General features: G+C 41.4%; 2 protein-coding genes across 7 annotated transcripts in view; one reads left to right on the top strand and one right to left on the bottom strand.

Moving 5' to 3' along the window:
* On the bottom strand, positions 3628-12313 carry HARBI1 (harbinger transposase derived 1). The gene is made up of 3 exons (XM_005690150.2): positions 12212-12313; positions 10431-11244; positions 3628-4547 (listed from the first exon to the last, which is right to left on the bottom strand). Exons 2-3 carry the CDS (start codon positions 11098-11100, stop codon positions 4168-4170), a joined length of 1050 nt encoding a protein of 349 aa, XP_005690207.1. The 5' UTR covers positions 11101-11244; positions 12212-12313; the 3' UTR covers positions 3628-4167.
* Positions 12369-23092, top strand: part of ATG13 (autophagy related 13) — a 47762-nt gene continuing 37038 nt past the window's right edge. For 2 of the 6 annotated variants that reach the window (XM_018059148.1, XM_018059146.1), the window contains exons 1-2: positions 12623-12975; positions 13337-13449. The gene's annotated coding sequence lies outside the window, so the exon portion shown is untranslated. Of the gene's footprint in view, positions 12976-13336; positions 13450-23092 lie in introns of all 6 variants that reach the window. The other 4 variants (XM_018059147.1, XM_018059144.1, XM_018059145.1 and 1 more) reach the window with 4 other exon arrangements.

Genomic DNA, 23092 nt, shown 5'->3' with positions numbered 1-23092 from the left:
CCCCTGAAGCAGGGTGACCAACTGTCCCAGTTTGCTAAGGACTAAAGAGTTTCCCAGGACACAACAGTTTCAGCGCTAAAATCCAGACAACAGAGGGCAAACCAGGAGAGTTGGCCACCCTAAGAATAAACAAAGCCGCTGTCAACCGTGTGGGAAAATTTGGGAAGACTAAACCAGGAATGAGGACTGGGACTTACTGACCTGGGGTAACTGCTTGTGATAAAGGGTGAAGGGAAGGGACAGGAGACCGTTCCTTATGTTGCTCTGGGCTCTGAGAAATTTAACACACTGGGTGGTAGGAATCAAGTCTGAAGTGAGGGTGAGATAACCCTGCAGCAGTACCACGAGTCATCTTATTAGGAAGCCCAGGAAGAGGGGGCTTCCCAGGTGGCTCAGTGGTAAAGAATCCACCTGCCAAATAGGAGACACAGGTTAGATTCCTGGGTCAAAATGATGAGCCAGTCAGAGGCTCTGCTGTTGCAATCCTATTTTGTTCTTTTGTCCTCTGGTCTCGGCACCTTGGGATAATGGACACACTGCAAGCTGGACAGTAAGGGTAGAAGCAGTGTAGCGATGGAGGAGCTGCCAGGAGAGTTCCTCGAACAGCAACTAACCATTCACAAAACAGTAGCAGGCTTTTCCTTCTCTGGGATTTACATAGGATCAATTTCTAATAGTGGCATTAGTCAATGGATTGAAACATATGCACATTTTAAGACTCTAGAATGGCACCAAGCTCAGTCCTTCTATAAAGACAGCTGTATACGTAAAGGCTAGATAGTCTCAACAGTATGAAACTGCATGTTTTGCTGGGCAAACATGGAGATTCCTTTCCAAAGGACTTTGAAATTTACATCCTATGATTTCAAGGTCTAGTTTGCTTTTACCATATAATATCAGGGGATCTCATATCTCCTATTTGTTTATCACGAAGTGGGATCTTAGATGGTAGCCACATTTAAAAAAAAAAGCCTGTGAATTTTATGTGTTAGATACACCTGGAGTGTCCCGTCTTCAACTCATATTTTCTCTTCCTTTCTGCACTGCCATTCACACTTAATGCTGAGTCTATGTTCTCTTATACTCAAAATTTTGTAAAATCTAGGTGGGATCTAGGGAGCAAAAGAGCCCCGAGGATATGTGCATGCACAGAGGTTAAAACCCCTGCTTTCTTATTTTCTTGACTTCCTCTTAACTTCCCCTCCATTTGCTAGGGAAATCAGCAGTTAAGCTTAGCTCTTGAGTTTTCAGTTTATTATTTCAGGTAGGGATATAATCATAGTATGTCTATTCTCTATCTAGCCTCTATTTTACTCCTCCTCCTCTCTTATACTGTTTCATATCTGATCCTATTAAGATTGTGACTTGTTTTTTGTTCCTAAATTAGATGAACTTGCTATAGATCCTTTATAGTCCAGGAAAGGAGCTCCATCTCTCCTCACTTCATTTTAAACTAAGAATATGTTTATGTTCCCTCATTTGTATCATTTGGAACTGGTAAACCGATGGTGACCCAATATTGTAGTTTTTCCTTAGTATAACCTGAGACTTCGGCTGTTTTGGAACAGCTAAGGGCAAATCTGGAAGACTCTCAGGCTGGCCAGATGGAACCATCTATGGGAAGATGAAGCTTACATAAGGGAAAAATCCTTGACTCTTTCCCAAAGTTATACCATGAAGATACTATATATCCACAATAAGGCCCTCAACAGAAGACTTTTCAGGCACTTATAAAAAGCTCCTATGAGGAAACCCTTGGTAACGTGGAAATGCAGATCCGGATCCCTCCCCAAGATCATTTTGGGTAAAGTATAACTATGGACTGAAAAAAAACCCTGGCCTACAGAAATCCAGATCCAAAGGAGATTAAAGGAATAGATTTGAACAGTTACTCGGTAGAATTATTAGGGAATGAAATGCTCCTGGGGAAAAACACTGCCAGCCAATATTTAGTCTGTTTGCTAAGTCGCTTCAGTCGTGTCCAACTCTGTGTGACCCCACAGAAGGCAGCCCACCAGGCTCCCCCATCCCTGGGATTCTCCAGGCAAGAACACTGGAGTGGGTTGCCATTTCCTTCTCCAGTGCATGAAAGTGAAAAGTGAAAGTGAAGTCGCTCGGTCGTGTCTGACTCTTCGAGACCCCATGGACTGCAGCCCACCAGGCTCCTCCGTCCATGGGATTTTCAGGCAAGCACTGGAGTGGCTGCCACTGCCTTCTCCGTTGGTCTGTTTAGCACAAAGAAAGCACTTTTGGTGTGCAAGTAATAGACTTGAAAGTGCTAATGAAATCGCCCCTAGACTGTTCTTCCCATTGAGGCTTCCTGTCACCAACTGATGAGTTAAGTTGTAAAACCCCCAATTTTCCTTTAATGTAGGTTTTGAAGGCTAAAAGGCTAGGCACTTTTCAAGATTACACTCCACCTTGCCACTTAACATGCACGGGGGGCAGTAAGCCTTTCCTCTTGCAATATTCATAATGGAACCAAAACTTCATAGGGAAAAATACCCATCTCAGGGAACTTGGAAAGACTGAGTTAAAATATTGCCTTATGAGAGAGACAAAGCAAGCCTGGGTCACAAGCTAAAACTTCACAAAGAAAAAAAAAGCCCATAACCAGGCACCTCACTGCATAATGACTAGAACTAAAGTTTCCAGTCTCCTCTCCCTTGTCCACTCCCAGCTCGACGATGTCACTATACTTGTCAAGCTCCACCTCCTGCCAAATGGACCCACTCTTTATAGAGTAGGATGGTGATGGGAAATAGCATTTGGAGTAGAAATAAACAGCAGATAATAATCCATAATTGTTTTTAATCTTGAGGCTGAGTCACTCTCGATTTATTTCCAAATTTCTTCTGTCATCAGCTGTTCATTTCTTTACTTTGAAAATCACCAGATTAACACTGCCAGAGGCAGGTAGGAAAAGATCCAACAGGACAATTCAGAGCAATCTCATGGTGAGTGGCTGAGAAACCAGGAACAAAACAAATCTCAGGAAAGTCTCTTTTTTGTCCCAGCAAAGGCACCAATGTGTGAACCTAATTCACACTCTCATTATTCCAATTGGGTTATTTATATATCAGTATAATTTTAGAATAAGACTTGGTGGGGGATTATTTATTTCCTGAGAAATTCTGTCCATCACTTTGCACACAAGATAATTCAAGTAGATCTAACTTCAAAATTAATTTCAAATCAAGAAATTATATCTCTCTTACCTCTCTTTTTTTAATACTTTATTCCCTAAACTTTCCTTCTGAACAAGGAATTTCAAAGCAGAATGGCCAAACGGACATTCTAACATCCTGACCATAAGAAATGTGATCCATTTAGATGGGGACTGTCTAAACCTGGGTGAGTCTCCTTTGCCTGTCAATCTATCAGTCTTTAGATCCTCTGTGAAAGTGTAAGCTTTCTGTTTTATCTATATTTGACTTGTCTTTTTTAAGCTGATTGAATTCCTAAACCCACTTAGCCTTTAGCACCTACTCAGGGTGGGAAGTAGGAGATTGGAGTCCAGATGTTCTCCCTGGGAGCTAGGTCCAAGTCAGCTCAATTACCATAGACAGATTAAGATGGAGGTTTCAGACTGTCCCTCACAGCCTCTTAAAAACACACACTGCAAACTCAGATTAGAAGCCATTTACTTACGTCAGAAGACCATTCCCCAGCTGAAAATCACTCTTCACACTTGCTTCATATTATGTCTACATAGGTAGGAAATTAGAAAAGCTAAAATACGATCCAAATAATTCAGGACAAATATCGCTTTCTTTTGAAATCTCTAGATAACTGCAACAAACAAAAGCATTCTGTCTGGCTAGATGCTGTTTTCCTCATTGATTCTGTTTTCCTCATTGATTCTGTAAGCATGATATAAATGTCTACGACCAAGGAACTTTCAAATGAGTGAACGGTGCTAACCTGGTGTTCAGTGCATAGCAGGGAACTGTTGGTCTTGGGGGTTTCTGTTTAGTTAATAAATTTGCAAATGAATCAAGATATTCTGGTGTTGACCCAACCCTTCTAAAACACGCAGATTATACGTCAGTTTGTGACAGGTGTCCACACACTCAGTCATGCTAGACGATGGGACCGTGGAGGGGATACTGAGAGGGGAAGTTTGTCACAGCTCCTGGAAAGCCTCCCTCCTCCCCACCTTTCACATTAGCTGAAGTGAGTGAGCATCAGCTCTTGACGGATGCGATCAGCCTCCAGGTCCAACGACTCCATGTGCTCATACTCCTCCTCGGGGGGCTGTTCCACCGGGCCGGTCACTGGAAAGGACCACACATCCATCCCATGCTCCAGGGAGATGTTGTGGAGGACGCAGCAGGCCAGGATGATGTGGCTGGACTTCTCTGGGGAGTACTGCAGTGCCCCCTTGGATCCATCCAGGCAGCGGAATCGGGAGCAGAGCGTTCGGAAGGTCTTCTCAATCACACTGTGAGTTGCGGAATGGGCCATGTTATAGCGATATTCAGCTGGAGTTTCAGGAATGTGAAGTGGGGTCATGAGCCAGGTGCGGAGAAAGAAGGAACTGTCACCTGTGGGGAAGGCCCAAAGAAATCACAGATGTTTATAACTGGAATACAAACAAAAAAAGAAAAGCCAGGTGCATATACAGAGAACGGACAAGAATACGTAACTGTTTCTGGAGCCGAAGCAGAGCAGGGAAACAGAGAGGGAAATGCTGTGGCATAGAGAAGGCATGCCCACGTCATGAGCAGGAAGCCAGGCGTCTTGGCTGGGAATACCCTCGGCTAAAACCAACAGGGAAAAAAAGCTGACGTGGCTAAAGAAAGCTAAGTCTGATGGAATGTGGGACGGAGGTGAAAGCACTAGAGAAAATAAAATTCTTGAATATTCTTTTTTTCGCCGTGATATGTGGCTTATGAGATCCTAGTTCCCCGACCAGGTATTGAACCTGGGCCCCCAGCAGCAGAAGCACAGAGTCCTAACCACTGGACTGCCAGGCAATTCCAGGATTTTCTAAATTCAGAGATATTGTTCTCTAATAAAAAGTTAGTAGAAACTATCACATAGCAAGCCAATCTTTAAAATCTCCACGGACTTCCCTGGTGGTCCTGTGACCAAGACTCTGCACTCCCAATGCAGGGGGCCCGGGTTCAATCCTTGGTCGGGGAACTAGATCCCACATGCCACAACTAAGAGTTTGTATGCCACAGCTAAAGATCCCCCAGGCCACAACAAAGACCCAGAGCAGCCAAATAAATAAATATTTAAAAATAAAATAAAACCTCTAAAGAGCAAGAGTGCAAGAGAGAGAAACAGGAAGTTCTGCCAGAAGACCTCAAAACATTTGTGAGGAAAAAAATCTCTAACTTTACCATTAAAATGTCAGGTGTGAAGGCACTACCAGGGGATTTCAGAGGATTTTATAGACAATAATCATTCATTCTTCCAGTGCTCAGAAGAATAAAAGTGCCAGCAGAGATGTTCTGCCAACCTAGAAATCACACTCATTAGAACCACACCTTTGTAACAGAGGAACTGGTAGAATTTCACATTAATAAGGAAGGCATAAATATAATGATGCAAATAGTAACAGTCAGGGATAGGGAGGTAAAATCAGAAGTCAATTAAAATAACATATACAAAGCATTTCCTTTAAATGGCTTCTGTATCAATGATCCCGGGAAGCACTAAAAACAAAACTGGTGCGCAGCGTCCCATTACAATAGCACAATGTTTCTACAATGTTTACTTGTCTTGAGTCACTAAATTTGGAAGGTGAAATGTCTCAGATAGAAGAACAAACCCTTAGAAATTTGAGACAAATAGACCTAAGGAATACCAGCTTGCATACTTGCTGTGTTCCTCACCCACCATCAATTTCAGTAAATAGTTCAGAGAGTGCTAGGCACTGTTCCAAATATATAGAACTCCTTTCTTTTAGGAGCTTACATTTCCAAGAACTGGGTTAACTTTAAATGCAGCTTTTTAACTAAAAACATTACTGAGATACTGACATATAACACTATTAGTTTTAGGTAGACTGGATTAACTTTAATTTTTTTTATTTGTGGCTGCCCTGGGTCCTCATTACCGTGCGCCGGCTTTCTCTGGACGTGGTAAGCAGAGGCTACTCTCTAGTTGTGGCTTATGAGCTTCTCATTGCAATGGCTTCTCTTGCTGCGAAGCCCTGGCTCTAGGCACGCAGGCTTCAGGAGCTGTGGTTTCCTGGCTCTAGAGCATAGGCTCAACAGTTGCGTCACGTGGGTTTAGTTGCTCTGTGGCATGTGGAATTTCCCCAGATTAGGGATCAAACCCATATTTCCTGCATTGGCAGCTGGATTCTTTACCACTGAGCCACGAGGGAAGCCCCTGGATTAACTTTAAGTATCTGAGATATCAAATATTTTCAAATTGTATATTTGGCTGACTTTTTTCCTCCTAAGTACAACCTTCTTTAATTGAACTTGTCCCTACCAAATACTGTATATAAAAAACTGATGTTGTAAGTCATAATGAAAATAATATCTATGACACTGAATACCTACTATGTAGTAGGCATCGTATGATCTCTTTTCCAATCCCAGCTCTGCCAGGCAGATATTATTGAACTCATTTTATAAATGAGAAAATAAAAATGTATGTCGGCCATCCTATGATCTGTCAGGCACAGGAAGAGGAAGGAGCTGGTCAACTAAATGCTAATCATGCCAGAGGCGGAGTCACTAAAACAATGGTATAATGCTGCAAGAGACAATTAAAAACCATTTATGATGGATGTCGAGGGACTTCCCTGGCAGTCAGTTGTTAGGACTCTGTGTTTCCAAGGCTCGGGAAATGTGGGTTTGATCCCTGGTCGGGGCACTATGATCCCACATGCCTCGTGGACAACAAATAAATAAATAAATAAATAAAAAGACGAATGTGAAAACACAGACATGCTGAATATTTGTTAAATGTCACTCTAAGAAACAGTATGAACTTTAATTGGGTAAACATACAAGACCAGCTAGTTAGTGGTGACCTTTTATAAAACACCCCATCACCATTAACTGGTTATAATCCAGAAAGACAGACACTCAGGAGGGGATTAGGATCAGAATTGCTAAACAGATTATAATTGCTTATATGATCAGTCATCCAAGAGACATTCTGGCAGAGCTTACCCGAAGCTGCTTAACAGGACTAGGTCAAGAGCTGAAGGAATAACTCGGGCTGAACTGTGTGTAGGAGCAGGAACATTTAGACAGGAAGAATTAGCTGATGCCCTCTGAAGGGGCAGACAAGATGAGGACGTGAAGGGATGACACCCAAGGTGAAAATATGCTCAACAAACAAACAAAACCCAAGGGAGAATCACAGCTAGTTCTAGGTTTAACAAATCTAGAACTGCTCTACAAATCTGATGGTGTACTTAAGATACAATCAGGCATCTTATCTCTCTTTCTTTTTTCAACATCTTGTCATTCCTCGGAATCCTGACAGTTTTCCCTACATGTGAGACCAGTGTTTTCCAACCATCTATTCATTACAAATGATTTGGGCGACCTGTTAAAAATGATGATCGGATTCTTTTCTTGAAGAATCTCATTTCTGAAGCCTGAAGTGGGTCCCTTTATTTTAAACAAATTTCCCAGATAGGGGACTTCCCTGGTGGTCCAGTGGTTAAGAATTCACCTTGCAATGCAGGGGATAAGGGTTCAATCCTTGGTCGGGGAACTAAGATCCCACATGCTGAGGGGCCGCCTGTACGCTGTTACAGTGCAGTCGGTACTCTGGAGCCCATGCTCCACCACTAGAGAAGAGCCCATGTGCCCCGTGCCTCAACTAAGACTTGACGCAGCCAAAAATAAATAAACACATTTTTAAAATTCCCCAGATAACTCTTTTTTATTTGGAAAAATTGTGAAACACTACACTAGTTCACGTTTTCAAACTAGCTTGCCTGTTACAGCTCATGGAGGCTTTTCAAAGGGTCTGTGGTAGAACTGAGGATACGAAAGGAATTAATTTCCACAGCATCAGCTTCTGTGGGTGTACTTCCCTGGCATCGTTAGCGTCTAGCCTGTGGCCGGGTACCAAAACTGGCCTTAACAGACATTTGTTAAGTGTGGTTGCAATGTTTCCATCTCTTCCACTTGCACTCTTTCTGTCAAGAGGGCAATCAGAAAAATACATAAAAATTTGCCAAAATTTTTACTTATTTTCAACTATGTCCTGTAAACAACTGAAAAACTACTTTAAAACTATAATTCCAACTGAACCTGGGGTCCTCAATTGTGAAGGAAAAGAAAATCAGTAATTGGTACATGACCTTGAAGTCCTAGTGAAAAGACCATTTGCCAAATAGAGTAACTCCTCACATGATTCATTCTAAAAAAAATACACACAAATGTTTATTTGTGTTTACGTGTTCTGTGCCTTAATTTCCTCTTCTGTGAAAATGCTGACATTAGCATATAACTCCTTAAAAGTTTTTATAAGGATGAAGTGAGATAATCCAAGGCAAAGTACTTACAAGATCGCCTAACTTGGAAGTGCTCAGTCATTTCTAGCTGGCTTTAGAGTTAGGGTACCCAGGTGATGTCACAAGAAATCAGCTTGGAACCCAAGTACTTCCCCAGCTGTGGAAGAAGAAGCTGGAAGAGACATTTGCAGTCTTTCCTTCTCTTCTTGGTATGAGTTGTATGAAAATAGAATTTAAAAATTCAGAGTAGGCAAAAGGCGGGATTAAGACAAACATCCAGTAGGGTAATGAGAAGGTGATGCACTGGCAACAGTGTGTACAAGCAACAACTGAAGAAACTCAGTTGAGTTCCCAGCTGTCTCCCGTGGTGCCCTGGCAGCTCCAAACCAGCCAGTATGGCAGCAGTCTCTCTTCACCTGGAAGGGGGGAAGGGTTCTTCTTCTTTTTTTGACCACCTTGTCAGGCGTGTGGGATCTTATTTCTCTGACCAGGGATCAAACCTGAATCCCACGCATTGGAAGCACAGAATCTTAACCACTGGACTTCTGGGAAAGTCCCAAGGAAAGGTTTTTCTTTAACTGTCAGTAAGCACATTAAAGAAAAAAAAATTCCTGAGCATCTATTACATGTGAAACACTGTGTAATGAGCATGTGCAGTGCAGACTGGCCTTAACAAACCAGGCTAAGATTCATGCTTTTGAAAGAGAGGTCTTCTGATGCTTAATGTGCCCCTCCATCTCTCACATATGTTGTATACAAGATAACCCCTGTCTTGTTGCTCACATAAAGAACAGTGCTTTAAAAATAAAACAAAAAGAGAGCTGCTAGGCTTGAGGGTTTCATCACTGCTAACTAACTGTATTCCTCTCAGTTCTACAGTCACATTGGTTTGCACTGCTTTGTACTGAATGGGTTCTTGTTCTACTCAGATCATTAAGCCTGGCTTTCCGAGGGCACTTAGGCAGTCAGGTCTATGAAGCAAGTTTCCGTAAGAACTGTATGAATGCACTGTCTACTGTCATTTTCATATAGACATCATGGTGACAGTCACCAATGGCAAAAAGAATACATTTGCACAATACTTCAGAGTGAACTTCCATATATATTCCCTAATCCTAACAATAGATATTACTGCCCTTAGCATTACTTCCACTATTTTACAGATGATAAAAATGAAGGCTCTGGGACTTCCCTGGTGGTCCAGGGGTTAAGACTCCATGCTCCCAACGCACGAGACCCAGGTTCAATCCCTGGTCAGGCAACTCCATCCCACACGCCTCAACAAAGATTCCATGTACTGCAACTAAGACTGGTGCAGCCAAATAAATTCTAAAAAGTTAAGGCTCAGTTGTATGAAGGTACTATATTTAACCAGATCTGCACTAAGTACTTTGACTTTATTTAAGGGGAATCTTTGTTGTTGTTGTTGCTACTGTTGTTTGTGACTACAAAATACTGTTGTTATGCAAGTTCCTGGGTGTAATTTTATTTTACATATTTCCAAATATGTTCCTCCAAGATAAGTTCTTAGACGAACTGAGTCAAATCATATGTTTTTAAATGTTAGTGTCTTTTGGGACTTCCCTGGTGGTCCAGTGGTTAAGAATACACCTTCCAATGCTGGGAACTCAGGCTCGATCCCTGGTCCAGAAACTAAGATCTCATGTGCTGAGGGGCAACTAAGCCCACATGCAGCAACTCCAGAGAAGGCCCTGAACCTAGAGAAGCCCTCACACTGCAAGGAAGAGCCTGTGTGCCCCAACTAAGACCCCACACAGCCAAATAAATAGATAAATATTTTTTGATGTTAATAAGTGTCTTTTAAATGTTGATTTAAAAAAATTAGGGCTCAGAGAGTTCTCATCCGAGGTCATGTTGAAAAGAGAACAGGACTGAGACTCAGGTCTATAGACCTCCATATTTCATTCTTCTGTCCCAAGTATCTTTTCACTATCTACAGAATGAAGCATTTATACCTCAGACTTACCAAGAAGCCAGCTCTCTTTGTGCATCCCAGCTTCAAACTGACTGCTGAGAGAAGACTGCTGTAGCACAACACAGTCTTGGAGGCTTCCTGGCCAGCTTGTCTCCACAGTCATCAGTGCCCCTCTGATGTCACACACCATCAGGCAATTTAAAGAATGAAGACCTTTACGGTTCACATAGGAAAGGTCTTCAGCATTTGGTGCTTTGATTGCTACATGCATACAGTCAACTACCCCTATGACCCCTGGTATCCCTGCCAACCCATAGAATTCATCCTTCAGAGCCTGCACAGAGGCTTCATCAGCTGGAAAGTGGATGAACTGCGAAGCTCTTTCCACAAGCGCTTCGGTGACGTTGGCAACACATCGACTCATGGACGCCTGACTGATTCCAATAGCGTCTCCCATCCGAGTCTGGAAGGAACCCGAGGTATAGAAGCCCAGGGCTGCAAGGATCTGTGTCTCTGGGCTAATAGCCCTGGATCTCTGAGTAGGTCTAGAAAGGCTCGCCCCCAAGAGCTCCACCAAGTAATAAATGAACTGTCGTGGAAACCCATACATGGACATCAAGTATTCATCCGTCACATCATCCAGCTTAAAGCGGTCCAATGTCCGGTGACCTCGGCCATATAGCAAGAGATCACAGTCAAGTACTGTTATTGGTATAGCCATGGTACATGTAAATGTTTCTTTCACTCTGCTACTTTTCCTGAACTCTTTCCAGCGAAGATGCTGATGAAAGAAAGTATTTAAGGAACTGTCAGAATTCAACGGCTAACCGTCATTTAAGTGCCTGTGGTATTTATAATCTTCTCTCTGTAAAGGTTAAACAAAACAAAACAAAAAAAGCAAGACATTAGACACTCACCGAAGACTTTAAAGTGATCCAAAGACCACAACAGATTCTTTTCTCAAATTTCCATTTTGTTCAAGCAAAAGGTGCTGTAACTGTTAACTCTGGGTTTTTCTCCACTAACTCACGACCACAGGACGGGCTTGCCTTGGCTTGGAGAATGGGAGTTGAGTATTGGTGGCTCATTTAGTGCCTGCCTGGTACTTGAACTGCTTTCCTCCTAGCTCAGTTGGTAAAGAATCTGCCTGCAATGCAGGAGACCCAGGTTAAATTCCTGGGTTGGGAAGATCCTCTGGAGAAGGAACTGGCAACCCACTCCAGTATTCTTGGCCTGGAGAATCCTATGGACAGAGAAGCCTGGCAGGCTACAGTCCATGGGGTCGCAAGAGTCGACATGACTTAGCAACTAAACCACCACAACCGGGAACTGGGAAGAGCAAAAGGTTAATGGAGGTGATGGCATAATTATTCACAAAGTAAGAGGTCTGCTCCTAAGTAGACAGGCCACGAAGCAGCTGACAGACGTCATAAGTACTCAGGACAGAGATTAGTCACGGCGGGATTCATGACCCAAGCCCCTCTGGCTCCACAGCATAAGTAAGGGGTAAAGAGACTGGGCTTCAAACCCGTCTAACAGGGAAGAAGGGGCAAAAAAAAAAAAAAAAAAACCGCCCACGACCCAGGCTGGTCGATGGAGATTACGTGCTCTTAACAAAAGGCCTTCTCCTCACCCCAAAAAACCCAAATCGTGAGGCTGAGAGCTAGGAAGCAGAGAAGATCAGGCAGGTGGGAAGGAAGGCGCAGAAGAGGAGGCTGGGAGAGCGAGGGGCTGACAGGCAACTCCACCTCAAAGGCTTTGAAAAGCTGACTTAGAAGTGGATACGGAAGTGTGATGGTCCCGGCCCAAGTCAGCCGAGGCCGCTCACCCACCTCTCCGCGGCTGCCAGGCTACCCGTCACACTCCCCAACCACCCGGCCGGGCCTGGCCCGCCTCCGGAACCTGCGGCCGAAGACGAACCGCCACGGCGCTCAGTATAGGCCCCGCCCCTCCGCGTCAGTGCCCGCCCCGAGCCGCGTCCTCTCTGCTGCCGCCGCCGCGACCTGCGATTCGTTAACGCACATTCTACACACGGCCCAAACTTGCGCCCTCTTCCAGCCCCTCTTCTTCTCGCCGCTGTTTACGTCTTTCTTTTCTGAGACGCTTGAAGAGATTGGGGAGTCAGACTTGTATGGTAAGGAAACCAGTTTTTACGGGCACATAAAAGAGGAAGAAGATTAAGTAGGGCATCCACGTTGTAGCGAAAGTGCGACTGATGTTAAGTAGCTGTACTTCCCCCGTAGCCCTCTTCCTCCCCCGGCCGTCACCGAAGCGGATGAAAACAAACACTAACGATGGCGGCACTGGGAAGCGACCGGCGGCTGGGCTTAAGGCAGGACTGATCGCTTGAGCTGTGAGGGAAGCCTTGAAGAGAGCCTGGTAGACGTGAGTGCGACGACTCGCGCTGTCTTGGGAACGAAATTCCCGAGGCCTGCGAGCCACGAGGCTTCCGAGGTGAGAGGTATTATCTGCGACCCGTGCTGTCCCTGCAGCTCCGGAGCGCGGAGCCCTCAGCCAGGAGACGCAGCTGGCCGGCCCCAGGCCCCGGCCTCCGTAATGAGAGCCCCGAGCCACTCTCTGTGTCGCAGCTTCACAGGTACTAACTTGGGGAGGGAATACGCCCCCGGGTCTCTCAGCGCCCCCGGGTGGGAGGCTCTGGATCTGCGGCCTGTCGGGTACCTCCTGGCGAAGCCGAAGCCTGCTAGCTGTAGATCAGTCCTCTGAGCTTTCGTTGGGAAATCGGGTCAGTGTAGGCCCAATTGGCCCTTGATCATTCCCAGCCCTTACCAAGATCCCCAGAGCTTTTGACTACTTTCTCAGTTCTTTGGGTTAAATTGTAAGGCTTTTCTGGAGGGAATTTGCGGGGCCACACCTCTGTGGTTGGGTGCCAGTATGAAAAAGATAGGTTTTCAGTCAATCAAGATTTGTTGAGTGCCAAATATGTACTCCGCGTGTAGGTGAGGGAGACTGTTGACTAGTGAAAAAAGGGACCCAAGGTTCACGACTCTCTTACTGGCAGTGGAACGACCTGTGGAAACCTGCGATCCATTCTCATTAAATAAATCTCTGGGTAAGTGGCCAAGCACCTTCCTGGGATTCATCACTAACTTATCTCAGTTTTCACTTTCCCAGTCAGTTATTCACCAAGTTTTCCTGATCAATTCATGTAGCGTTTCATTTTAGTATTTCTTCCTCTTCTGGCTATCCCACAGCCAGAGAGAAAGGGGTGGAAGGTGGGGCGGTGGGATGGGGGGGAGATACGAATGAACGAATATGTGAAGAACAAAAGTACCTATTTTCTCAGTATAATTAGTTTAATAAGTTTAGAAGTCATCTCCTAAGGTGATAGAATTTATTGAACACTTCAATGGGAGATGTGCAGTAATATAATAAGCAACAGATCCTTTCTTTACGCTAAATTAACTCCAGGTTATTGTGCATTGTTTTATGTGTTAGTCCTTTTCAAAAAATATGTGAATATTGTGGCTCCAACTGAATTATTAGTTTTTCTTTGTTTCTTCAACTCCATTTTTCAGCTGAGCAGAAGTCTTGTTAAATGCTTGTGGAATGGAATCCTGAGATAGTATTTTACCTAGTGGATGATGAATAAGTGCTAAAGCAAGTGTCATATATTCTGATCTGTATAGTAGAATGTGTGTGGTTAATTCTCGTGCTGTTTTCAAGAGAATTGGATCTAAAGTTAAGACTGCTGTGGCAACTTTTGAGATTTATATTTCATGAAAGTTGCAATTACTGTACTTACCCCTAACAGTTCCTATTGTATATTTGTATTTTTTTTCCCTTGGGTTGTTATTAAGATATGCAAAAACTACAGGTCTGCAGCTATTAAATAATCCAAATTATATATATTTTTTTATTTAAGGCCTAGGAATCAGCTGGACACAGTTCAGTCTTACTATATACACATCCTGGGGTTGTACTGTATGGAGGTATAGGGCAATAATCTCTTTTTTTCCATTGTCTTACCTGCTTGCATCCACCCAACTGCCTTAGTTTATGACCTCCATGACCCAGAACAGGGAGTCCATAGTCTAAATGCAAAAAGAAGCCTAAGACATTAGTATTGAGCTTCCAAAGACCTGATTATACATGAGTGAGTTTTCAAAGATAATTTTGACTAATCAGAAAATGCAACCACTGTAGAACTTATTGCACTCACTTGATAAAGTTCATTACCGATGTTCTGCAGTTACATTTTGTTCCAGTTGTAGTGGAAGTTACTTATTTTGGAATTTTCATCTGGAGGGAATTTATTTAATCTTAGTAATACCTGGAAATCCCTAAAACTTTATTTTTAAATATTTATTTTACTTTTTAAACACTCTTTACTTTATTATAAAAGAGATGAAAATGACATCATTACACTATGGTTGGAACACTGCTTAGATCCCAGAGAATGAAGAGTTCACCTAAAAAATTCCTCACTGTTATGACCCTTTATTATTCAGCTTAAGTGTTTTCCTTTTTTAATGAAGAAAGGTACAGAAACTCACTGATAAGAAATACAAGCTATTCAGGTAATATTTGAATTACCATATTGTTTAAGACTCTTTTGACTTGTTTGTTGACTTGAGAGTCTTAAAATATGTATACTAAAAGTTTATTCTTGGAAAAAGCTTACCTAAACTTTATGTGTGGATGACTTAGAAGTAATTTCCAATTTTTGGTGATGAGTTGAATAAGGTGAATTTCCATAGGACACCGTCTTTTCTTGCATGGATTTAATAGAGGAGAGGGTTCATGGGGTTTTGATCTTCGCCTCCTCTTTGTCAAATCATAGACTACAATAAAAATGGCAAGTAGTCACTAATGGTATAAAGGCAGTGTAGCCAAGGAGAATACAAAGAAGACTAGCTACTCCTCTGTGACCAAGGGGAATAGAGCAAGTTTTCTTGGGAATTCTCTAGCGGTCCAGTGGTCAGGACTCTGAACTTCCCCTGCAGGAGCCATGGGTTCTGTCCCTAGTGGGGGAACTAAGATCCCTCATGCCACACAGCAAACACACAAACAAAAAAAAGAAACTTAAAAATTTAGGTTTTAAATCTTAAAAGTATTTTAAATCCCTTAAAAGGACTTAAAATTAGTTTTAAATTGTTTTTAACTGTAGAGTAAATGTGGACCATTTTACTAGTGAAATCCCTGAAATGCCAGAGTAAGTGGCACCAGAAATTTGTTTTTGCCCTGGTCGTGTCCCCCCTATGCCCTTGGTTACAAGCGATGGGATAAGAGGATAAGAGGAAACTTCCCCGGCGGTCCAGTGGTTAAGACTGAGCTTCCACTGCAGGGGGCATGGGTTTCATCCCTGGTCAGGAGACTAAGATCCTACATGCCCTGACACAGCCAAACAAATTAATAAGAGAAAGGATAAGATTGTGAATCACCATTACATAGAAAAACAACTAAATTAACATGGAATAGTTAATCTGTCAATTGTATCTTAGTAAAAGTAAAGGTAAATAAAGAATTTATAAGCAACCTAGATGTCCACCGACAGATGAATGGATCAAGTAGTTATGGTACATATATACAATGCAATCACTCAGCCATAAAAAGGAATTAATCTGAGTTAGTTCTAGTGAGGTAAATGAACCTGGAGCCTGTTAAACAGAGTGAAGTAAGTCAGAAAAAACAAATATCATGTATTAATGTGTATATATGGAATGTAGAAAAATGGTACTGATGAACCTGTTTGCAGGGCAAAAAGAGAGGCTCAGACATCGAGAACAAACTTATGAATACAGCGAGGGGAGGACCTGGATGAATTGAGAGAGTAAAATAGATAATGGAAAGTTGCTGTATAACCCAGAGAGCTTAGCCTGGTGCTCTGTGACAACCTAGAGGGGTGGGATGGGGTGGGAGGTGGGAGGTGGAGGTTCAAGAGGGAGGGGACATCTGTATACCTATGGCTGATTCATGTTGTTTTATGGCAGAAACCAACACAACATTGTAAAGCAATTATCCTCCAGTTAAAAATAAATAAATTATCCTCCAATTATAAATAAATAACTTTTTAAAATATTATGTAAATTAAGAAAAGGAATTTAGAGAAGTGATAACCCAGTATTCTTGTTTTGGAAAATACTGCTTTCACATTTGACTTTTGATTCATACAAATATAAAAGAAAGAAAGTTAAAAATCGTATTATACCCTCAGGCTTAAGGTTTGTCCCCAGCCTCACCTTCCTTCTGTGTTGCCCACAGCTATTAGGTCATTAGAAGATATTAAGTTGAGAAATACTTGTAGAGGTTTAGAACTCTTGTTTTAAGTATAAGCTTAAGGAGGTTTTTACCCTTTATTTCTGTTGGATTTTTCAAGAAATCAGATATTGGCCTTATTTATTCTTTAGACTAGTTTTTAAATTGTTCATAATTAATCAGACACAGCTTTGATCTTTATTCCCACCTCCCATTTTCTGTTGGTTTATTTTACTCTGGTTTCCTAAATTGGATACTTATTTGAGGCTTTTGTTTTTTTAGTTATAAATGCATTTAAGGCTGTAAATTTTCTTCTGACTTCTTTGTCTCATTTGTTGTCAAATATTCTTCATGTGGTTAATTTCTAGATCATTTGTAACTGGTTTTTATTTCAATGTTTATTATAAAAAGATTTCTAATGTATACATAGTTAACTTTTTATTATGTTTCTAGTTTGCTTGGAAAGAAAATTTTTTAGATGGTCAAGAACATGATCAAAAAAAAAAAAAGAACATGATCAATTTATGGTGTCCCTTGAACTGAGATCCCTCATGCTACACTGTGTGGCCTAAAAAATTTTTTTAATAAAATAAAAACAAAAAGTCTATGTTAAAAATTAGAAAACATAGAAATTATTTTTTCAGTGATCAATGTTAACTTTTCCCAGTTTTAAGGGCTAGAGATATTATCTGGGATCATTTTTGTATGGTGTCTTGCCAAATTATTCAGCTGTTGCTTTGAAATTATTTGCCTCTTCCTTTCTTTATTGACTGCCTCGTCTTAATCCAGTGTTATCACCACTGTCATCTGGATTACTGGAATGTCTTCCTAGATGGTCTTCATCTCCCCTTCTCTGTAGTCAGATTAATGTCCTTAAATTGTTACCTGTAGAAGAATTTCCATTGACTCCCTCCTGATACACTGTTAGTCTCTTTTGCCCACTTTTCTGTCTCCCTACTAATCTGGACTGATTGTACTTACCTAATTTATTTTGCTTTACCTCTTTACATGAAAATTCTCAGCTATACAGTTCTTAATTTGCTTCTCCCTCTTTCTTTTTCCTCTCCCATCTGGGATTCCAGTTACACATGCTAGACCTTTCCCTGTGTCCTTAGTATCTCAGATAACCTCACGTATCATTTTGTACCTACTGTCATGATATAACTAAACACCTTAAATAGTACCCTTTCACACTCAAAAGTATCCCCAGTTTGTGGTCACTCCTTATCTCTCGTACATTCTCTCATACACTTTTCCATATTTCCTGTCCATTTGTCTCTCTATGCTTTGTTTTGGATATTTTCCTTCAGTCTATATTTCCTTTCAATATTTCTGTCTTCTGCTGATCTGATCTGCTGTTAGACTCAACCATTGAGTTCTTAAATTAGCGTTTTAGTTTTTAGTTCTAGAGTTTCTGTTTGGTTCTTTTTATAGATTTTTGTTCTCTGTCCAAATTCTCAATTTTGTCCTTCATTTAATTGAACATATTGCATAGTAATTTTGAGGTCTGTGTTGATAACTGTTAATGTTTCTGATGTCTTTTGGATTTTGGTCATTTGTGTTTGTCTCCATGAGTGCCTAATTTACTTTAACATATGCCAGAAATTGTATATGAAAAATTATAGAGATAATTTGGGGCTAGGATAACACAATTTTCATTCAGCAAGAAATTACCTTTGCTTTTGTCAGAGGCTAAGGGCCCACCTTATTCGACACCGTTGAAGCTGAATGATGTTTAAAACTTTTCACATACAAATGAACTACAGCTGTGTGCAACTATTATCAATGATGCTCATAAATATAATATTAATAGTAAATGAAATAAATCAGACACAACCATTTATATGAAATTCTGAAACAGGTAAAGCCAGTCTGTGGTGACTGAGTCAGAACAGTGGCTTCTGTTGGGAGGTGATGGCTGAACGGAGACCCTGGGGGAGTCTGGGTGCTGTTGTGCTGTGCCTCATCTGTGTGCCAGTTGCACTGGTGGGATTGCCTTGTGGAAGTTTATCAGGTTGCAGTCTAATGTATGTACACTTCTCTGGGTGTATGTTTTCAATTAAAAAGCTTACTTTAGTGAAAAAATTTTCATAATAAAACTTAAAAAATTAGCTTGAAGACTTACAAATTACAGCTACACTGGTTTTCTGAGAGAAGAACTACTATAAAAAAAGTTAAATATAGCAACAGCCTTTTTATCTGGGTTATTTATTATGGGTTAAAAGGGAAAAGAGTAACAAGGAAATACAAGAGAATCATATGTTAACACAAAAACTTGCCCATGAGTGTTCTTAGCAGTATTGTTCATAATAGCCAAAAAGAGGAAGCAACTTAAATGCCCATCACTTGATGAGTCAGTTAACACAATGTAATCTGTCCATTCAGTGGAATATTCAGTTCAGTTCAGTTGCTCAGCAGTGTCTGACTTTTTGCGACCCCATGAATCGCAGCACGCCAGGCCTCCCCGTCCATCACCAACTCCCGGAGTTCACTCAAACTCAGGTCCATCGAGTCGGTGATGCCATCCAGCCATCTCATCCTCTGTCAGCCCCTTCTCCTCCTGACCCCAATCCCTCCCAGCATCAGGGTCTTTTCCAATGAGTCAACTCTTCGCATGAGGTGGCCAGAGGACTGGAGTTTCAGCTTTAGCATCGTTCTTTCCAAAGAAATCCCAGGGCTGATCTTCAGAATGGACTGGTTGGATCTCCTTTCAGTCCAAGGGACTCTCAAGAGTTTTCTCCAACACCACTGTTCAAAAGCATCAATTCTTCGGCACTCAGCCTTCTTCACAGTCCAACTAGCACATCCATACATGACTACTGGAAAAACCATAGTCTTGACTAGACGGACCTCTTTTGGCAATTAAGCCATAAAAAGGAATGATGTACTGACACATGCTCCAGTATAGGGTGAACCTTGAAAATATGCTCAGTGAAGGAAGCAAGTCACATTTCCTTTATGAGAAAATTCCAGAATAAGCAAGTCCATAGGCATAAAGTATACTAGTGGTTGCCAAGGAAAATGAGAAGGGGAATGACAGATAACAGATGTGGGATTCTTTTCAGTGTGATAAAAATTGGGGGATGGCTGTACATCCTCATGAATATACTAAAAAACACCAAACTATAAACTATAAAACCGTGAATTTTATGGTGTGTGAGTTATAACTGTTAAGAAAAACTATATAAAGTGATCCTTTAAAAAATTTTGACCCACCACCTCTCTCAGCATTCTAAATCAACATGTTTAACAAGTTCACAAGTAAGCATATTTTCTTCTAGGGTGCCAAATCTCCTACCTCCGATGTGTAGGCTCTTACATTGTCTTGTTCTTTTGAGTTCTTGGTGTTCTATTTCCATGGGCAATCCATAAGTTTTAAAATTCTGAAATCATCTAGCTAAAAGTTGGAAGGAAGGGTTATAAGTGGCCTGGCTGTCAACAATCCAAATCTGTGAAAGTTTCTCTCAAGGCTCCTTCAGACTTTCTTCAGCCTGTTTCTAGGGGTTTCAGTGGTTCTAAACAACTTTTTAGGTTAGTTTCTTGGCTTTTTGTTTCCTTACTATTCATGTAGGTGATGTAAATTTTGGATCTTATATCTTTGTACCTTACTGACTTATTCTTTTGAAGTTTTAGAGTGACTTCCCCACCTCCCAACCTTGCCCTGATAGATGGCAAACCTGCTTATTGCTTCTCTAGGGTCCTTGGAGAAGGCAGTGGCACCCCACTGCAGTACTCTTGCCTGGAAAATCCCATGGACAGAGGAGCCTGGTAGGCTGCAGTCCATGGGGTCGCTAAGGGTCGGACAAGACTGAGCAACTTCACTTTCACTTTTCACTTTCATGCATTGGAGAAGGAAATGGCAACCCACTCCAGTGTTCTTGCCTGGAGAATCCCAGGGATGAGGGAGCCTGGTGGGCTGCCGTCTGTGGGGTCGCACAGAGTCGGGCACGACTGTAGCGACTTAGCAGCAGCAGCAGCAGGGTTCTTCTGGCCTCTGATCAAGGAGCACTTGACTCTGGGGTTTTATGCAGGTTTCTACCTGCTTACAAGCTTGAGTTATGATGGCCCACCGGCTGCAGTCGTGTTCTCATGTGTTCATTACAAGAACCTGAGCTTGCTCCCCATAGGCCTCAGCTCCCTGTCATCAGTTTTCCCTTATATTGATGGCTTTAACTCACCTTTTCTCTGGAAGCTGCAATTTTTCAATCTTTCTAGTTTAGCTGGGTATCAAGACCTTTTTTATTTTCATATTTTATCTGCATTTTTATGTGCTTGTAGTGGCAGGTAGTGGGGGTGACTGATAACATCAGGTCAGTCCATATTGCTGTCAGACCTCCTCCTCAAAGATTTTAAGCTCATGTCTTTCATAGTACAGTGCAATAAACTCTATGTCTCATTTACTCTCAAGGCAAGGATATCCCGTGATGGGATCTTAGAAGTACAACTAGAGCAGTCATTCAGATGTTTGAAAAATTGTATTTTCAATAGGTCTACAAGGAGATATAAAACTTCTATGCTGGGTGAAAATTAGTTAAGATCTTTACCCTACTATAGCCCATTTGATGAGAATGAATTTTGTTTCTGAATTTAAAATTTTTTGAAAAATGAAAGGAATACAGAAAAATTGTAAAAATATAACTGAGCTTTCATATACTCTTCAGCTTGGTTCACATACAGTTCTCTCTTGGCCACACTGCTTTACTTTTCTCTGTCAGTGTCACACAGTGTGTAACAGAGTAATACACAGTTTCTTTTTTCCCCTGGATTCTTGAGAAAAGTTACTTTAGAGTAACTTTTAGAGTAAGAACATGACCAAAGTGTAACTGTATCAAATTCAAGAAATTTAATATTGATGCAATGCCCTTAGTAGTATATAGTCAGTATTCAAATGTTGCCAAATAGTTTTCATACTGTCCATTATAGCAAGTTAAAAAAAAAGTCCTGGATCGAGGATTGCGTTTAGTTGTCATACCTCTTCTATTGCCTTTATTCTATAACAGTTCTTCAGGCTTTTTCTCACGTTAAGATTGACAGTTTTTGAAGAGTAAAAGCGCCTTATTGTGTACAAGTTCTTGTCTTGCAATGGAAGCTCATCCGGTTGCTTCCTTGTGGTTAGGTGTGGGTTGTACAACTGACTGGAAAAGTCCTAAGTGTCATGTCGTTCTCACTACATCATATCAAGAGAATGTAATACCAGTTTTTCAGTTGTTGGTATGTTTCTGTGATTACTTTATTAAGATTGTGTTCACTGATGACTCTGTAATTAATAGTCATCCACATGAAGACTGTTAATATACCATTTGCCAACAAACACATTTTCATGCCATGAATTTATCATCCCCTGGTGATTTGCTTGAACCAGTTAGTCCTGCAGTGGTTGCAAAATGGGTGATTTTTCTAATAATTTTTATTTCTTATGCATTTACTAATTGGCAGTTTGCAGGGAAGAAGTATCTTTTTGCCCCCATTTATTATAGAATTGCCTCTGAAACCAGTGTTGGAGAAAATATGAAAATTCTTGCTATATAATAATGACTATGGCAAGAAAAGATTATCTCTGCTCTTTCACAATGTTAGTTGAAGAAGTAAATGTAAAATTGTCAGTTTTAATTTCGGTGTTCCCCATACTTACATACTGCATGAGAAACATAAGTTTAAAAACACTTGATGGTAGAAAGTGTTATTTAAATACTTATCAGTCTTGAAAATGTTTGTGCTAAGCGTTTGTCAGCAAAAAAATAATTTTTTTTGTTAACGGCAAAAGCATCCTGTTATCTCTGTAATAGTTTTGAAGTTACTATTCTGTAGAGTATTGTGAATAGAAATAGGCATTAAAGAAATGTGAAAGCAGTATTGATAATATGCCAGGAGATGTTACTCAAAACAATGGAATTTACTTAATAACATTCATCCGTAAATCAAGGAAACCTTAACTCTTTAATATTAGAGTGGTTCAGTATATAAATTTGTTTAAAAAGAAAAAAAGCTAAAGTTGTCCAAGAGAATTAGAAGATAAGCTACAGGGGCTTCCCTGGTGGTCCAGTGGTTAAGAATCCAGCTGCCAGTGCAGGGGACCTGGTTCGATCCCTGGTCTGAGAAGATCCCCCATGTTGCGAATCAGCTAAGCCCCTGAGCCACAACTGTTGAGCCTGCTCTCTAGAGCCCACGAGCCACAGCTGCTGAACCCACGTGCTGCACCTACTGAAGCCCTCGTGCGCAGAGCCTGTGCTCTGCAGTAAGGGGAGCCATCACAGTGAGAAGCCTGTACACCGAAGTGAAGAGTAGCCCCTGCTCACTGCAACTAGAAAAAGCCCATGTGCAAACACTAAGACCCAGGACAGTCCAAAAATCAAATAAATAAATCTTTTTTAAAAAGAAGAAGCTACAGAATGGGAGAAAATATTTGCAAAAGACATATCTTTTAAGATAACAATGAGTTACCATCTCACACCTATTCAGTTCAGTTCAGTCACTCAGTCGTGTCTGACTCTTTGCGA

The sequence above is a fragment of the Capra hircus genome, chromosome 15, assembly GCF_001704415.2.
Source record: "Capra hircus breed San Clemente chromosome 15, ASM170441v1, whole genome shotgun sequence".
Taxonomy (NCBI): Eukaryota; Metazoa; Chordata; class Mammalia; order Artiodactyla; family Bovidae; genus Capra; species Capra hircus.
Note: the sequence above shows the minus strand (reverse complement) of the source record. Positions and strands in the feature narration are given on the sequence as shown.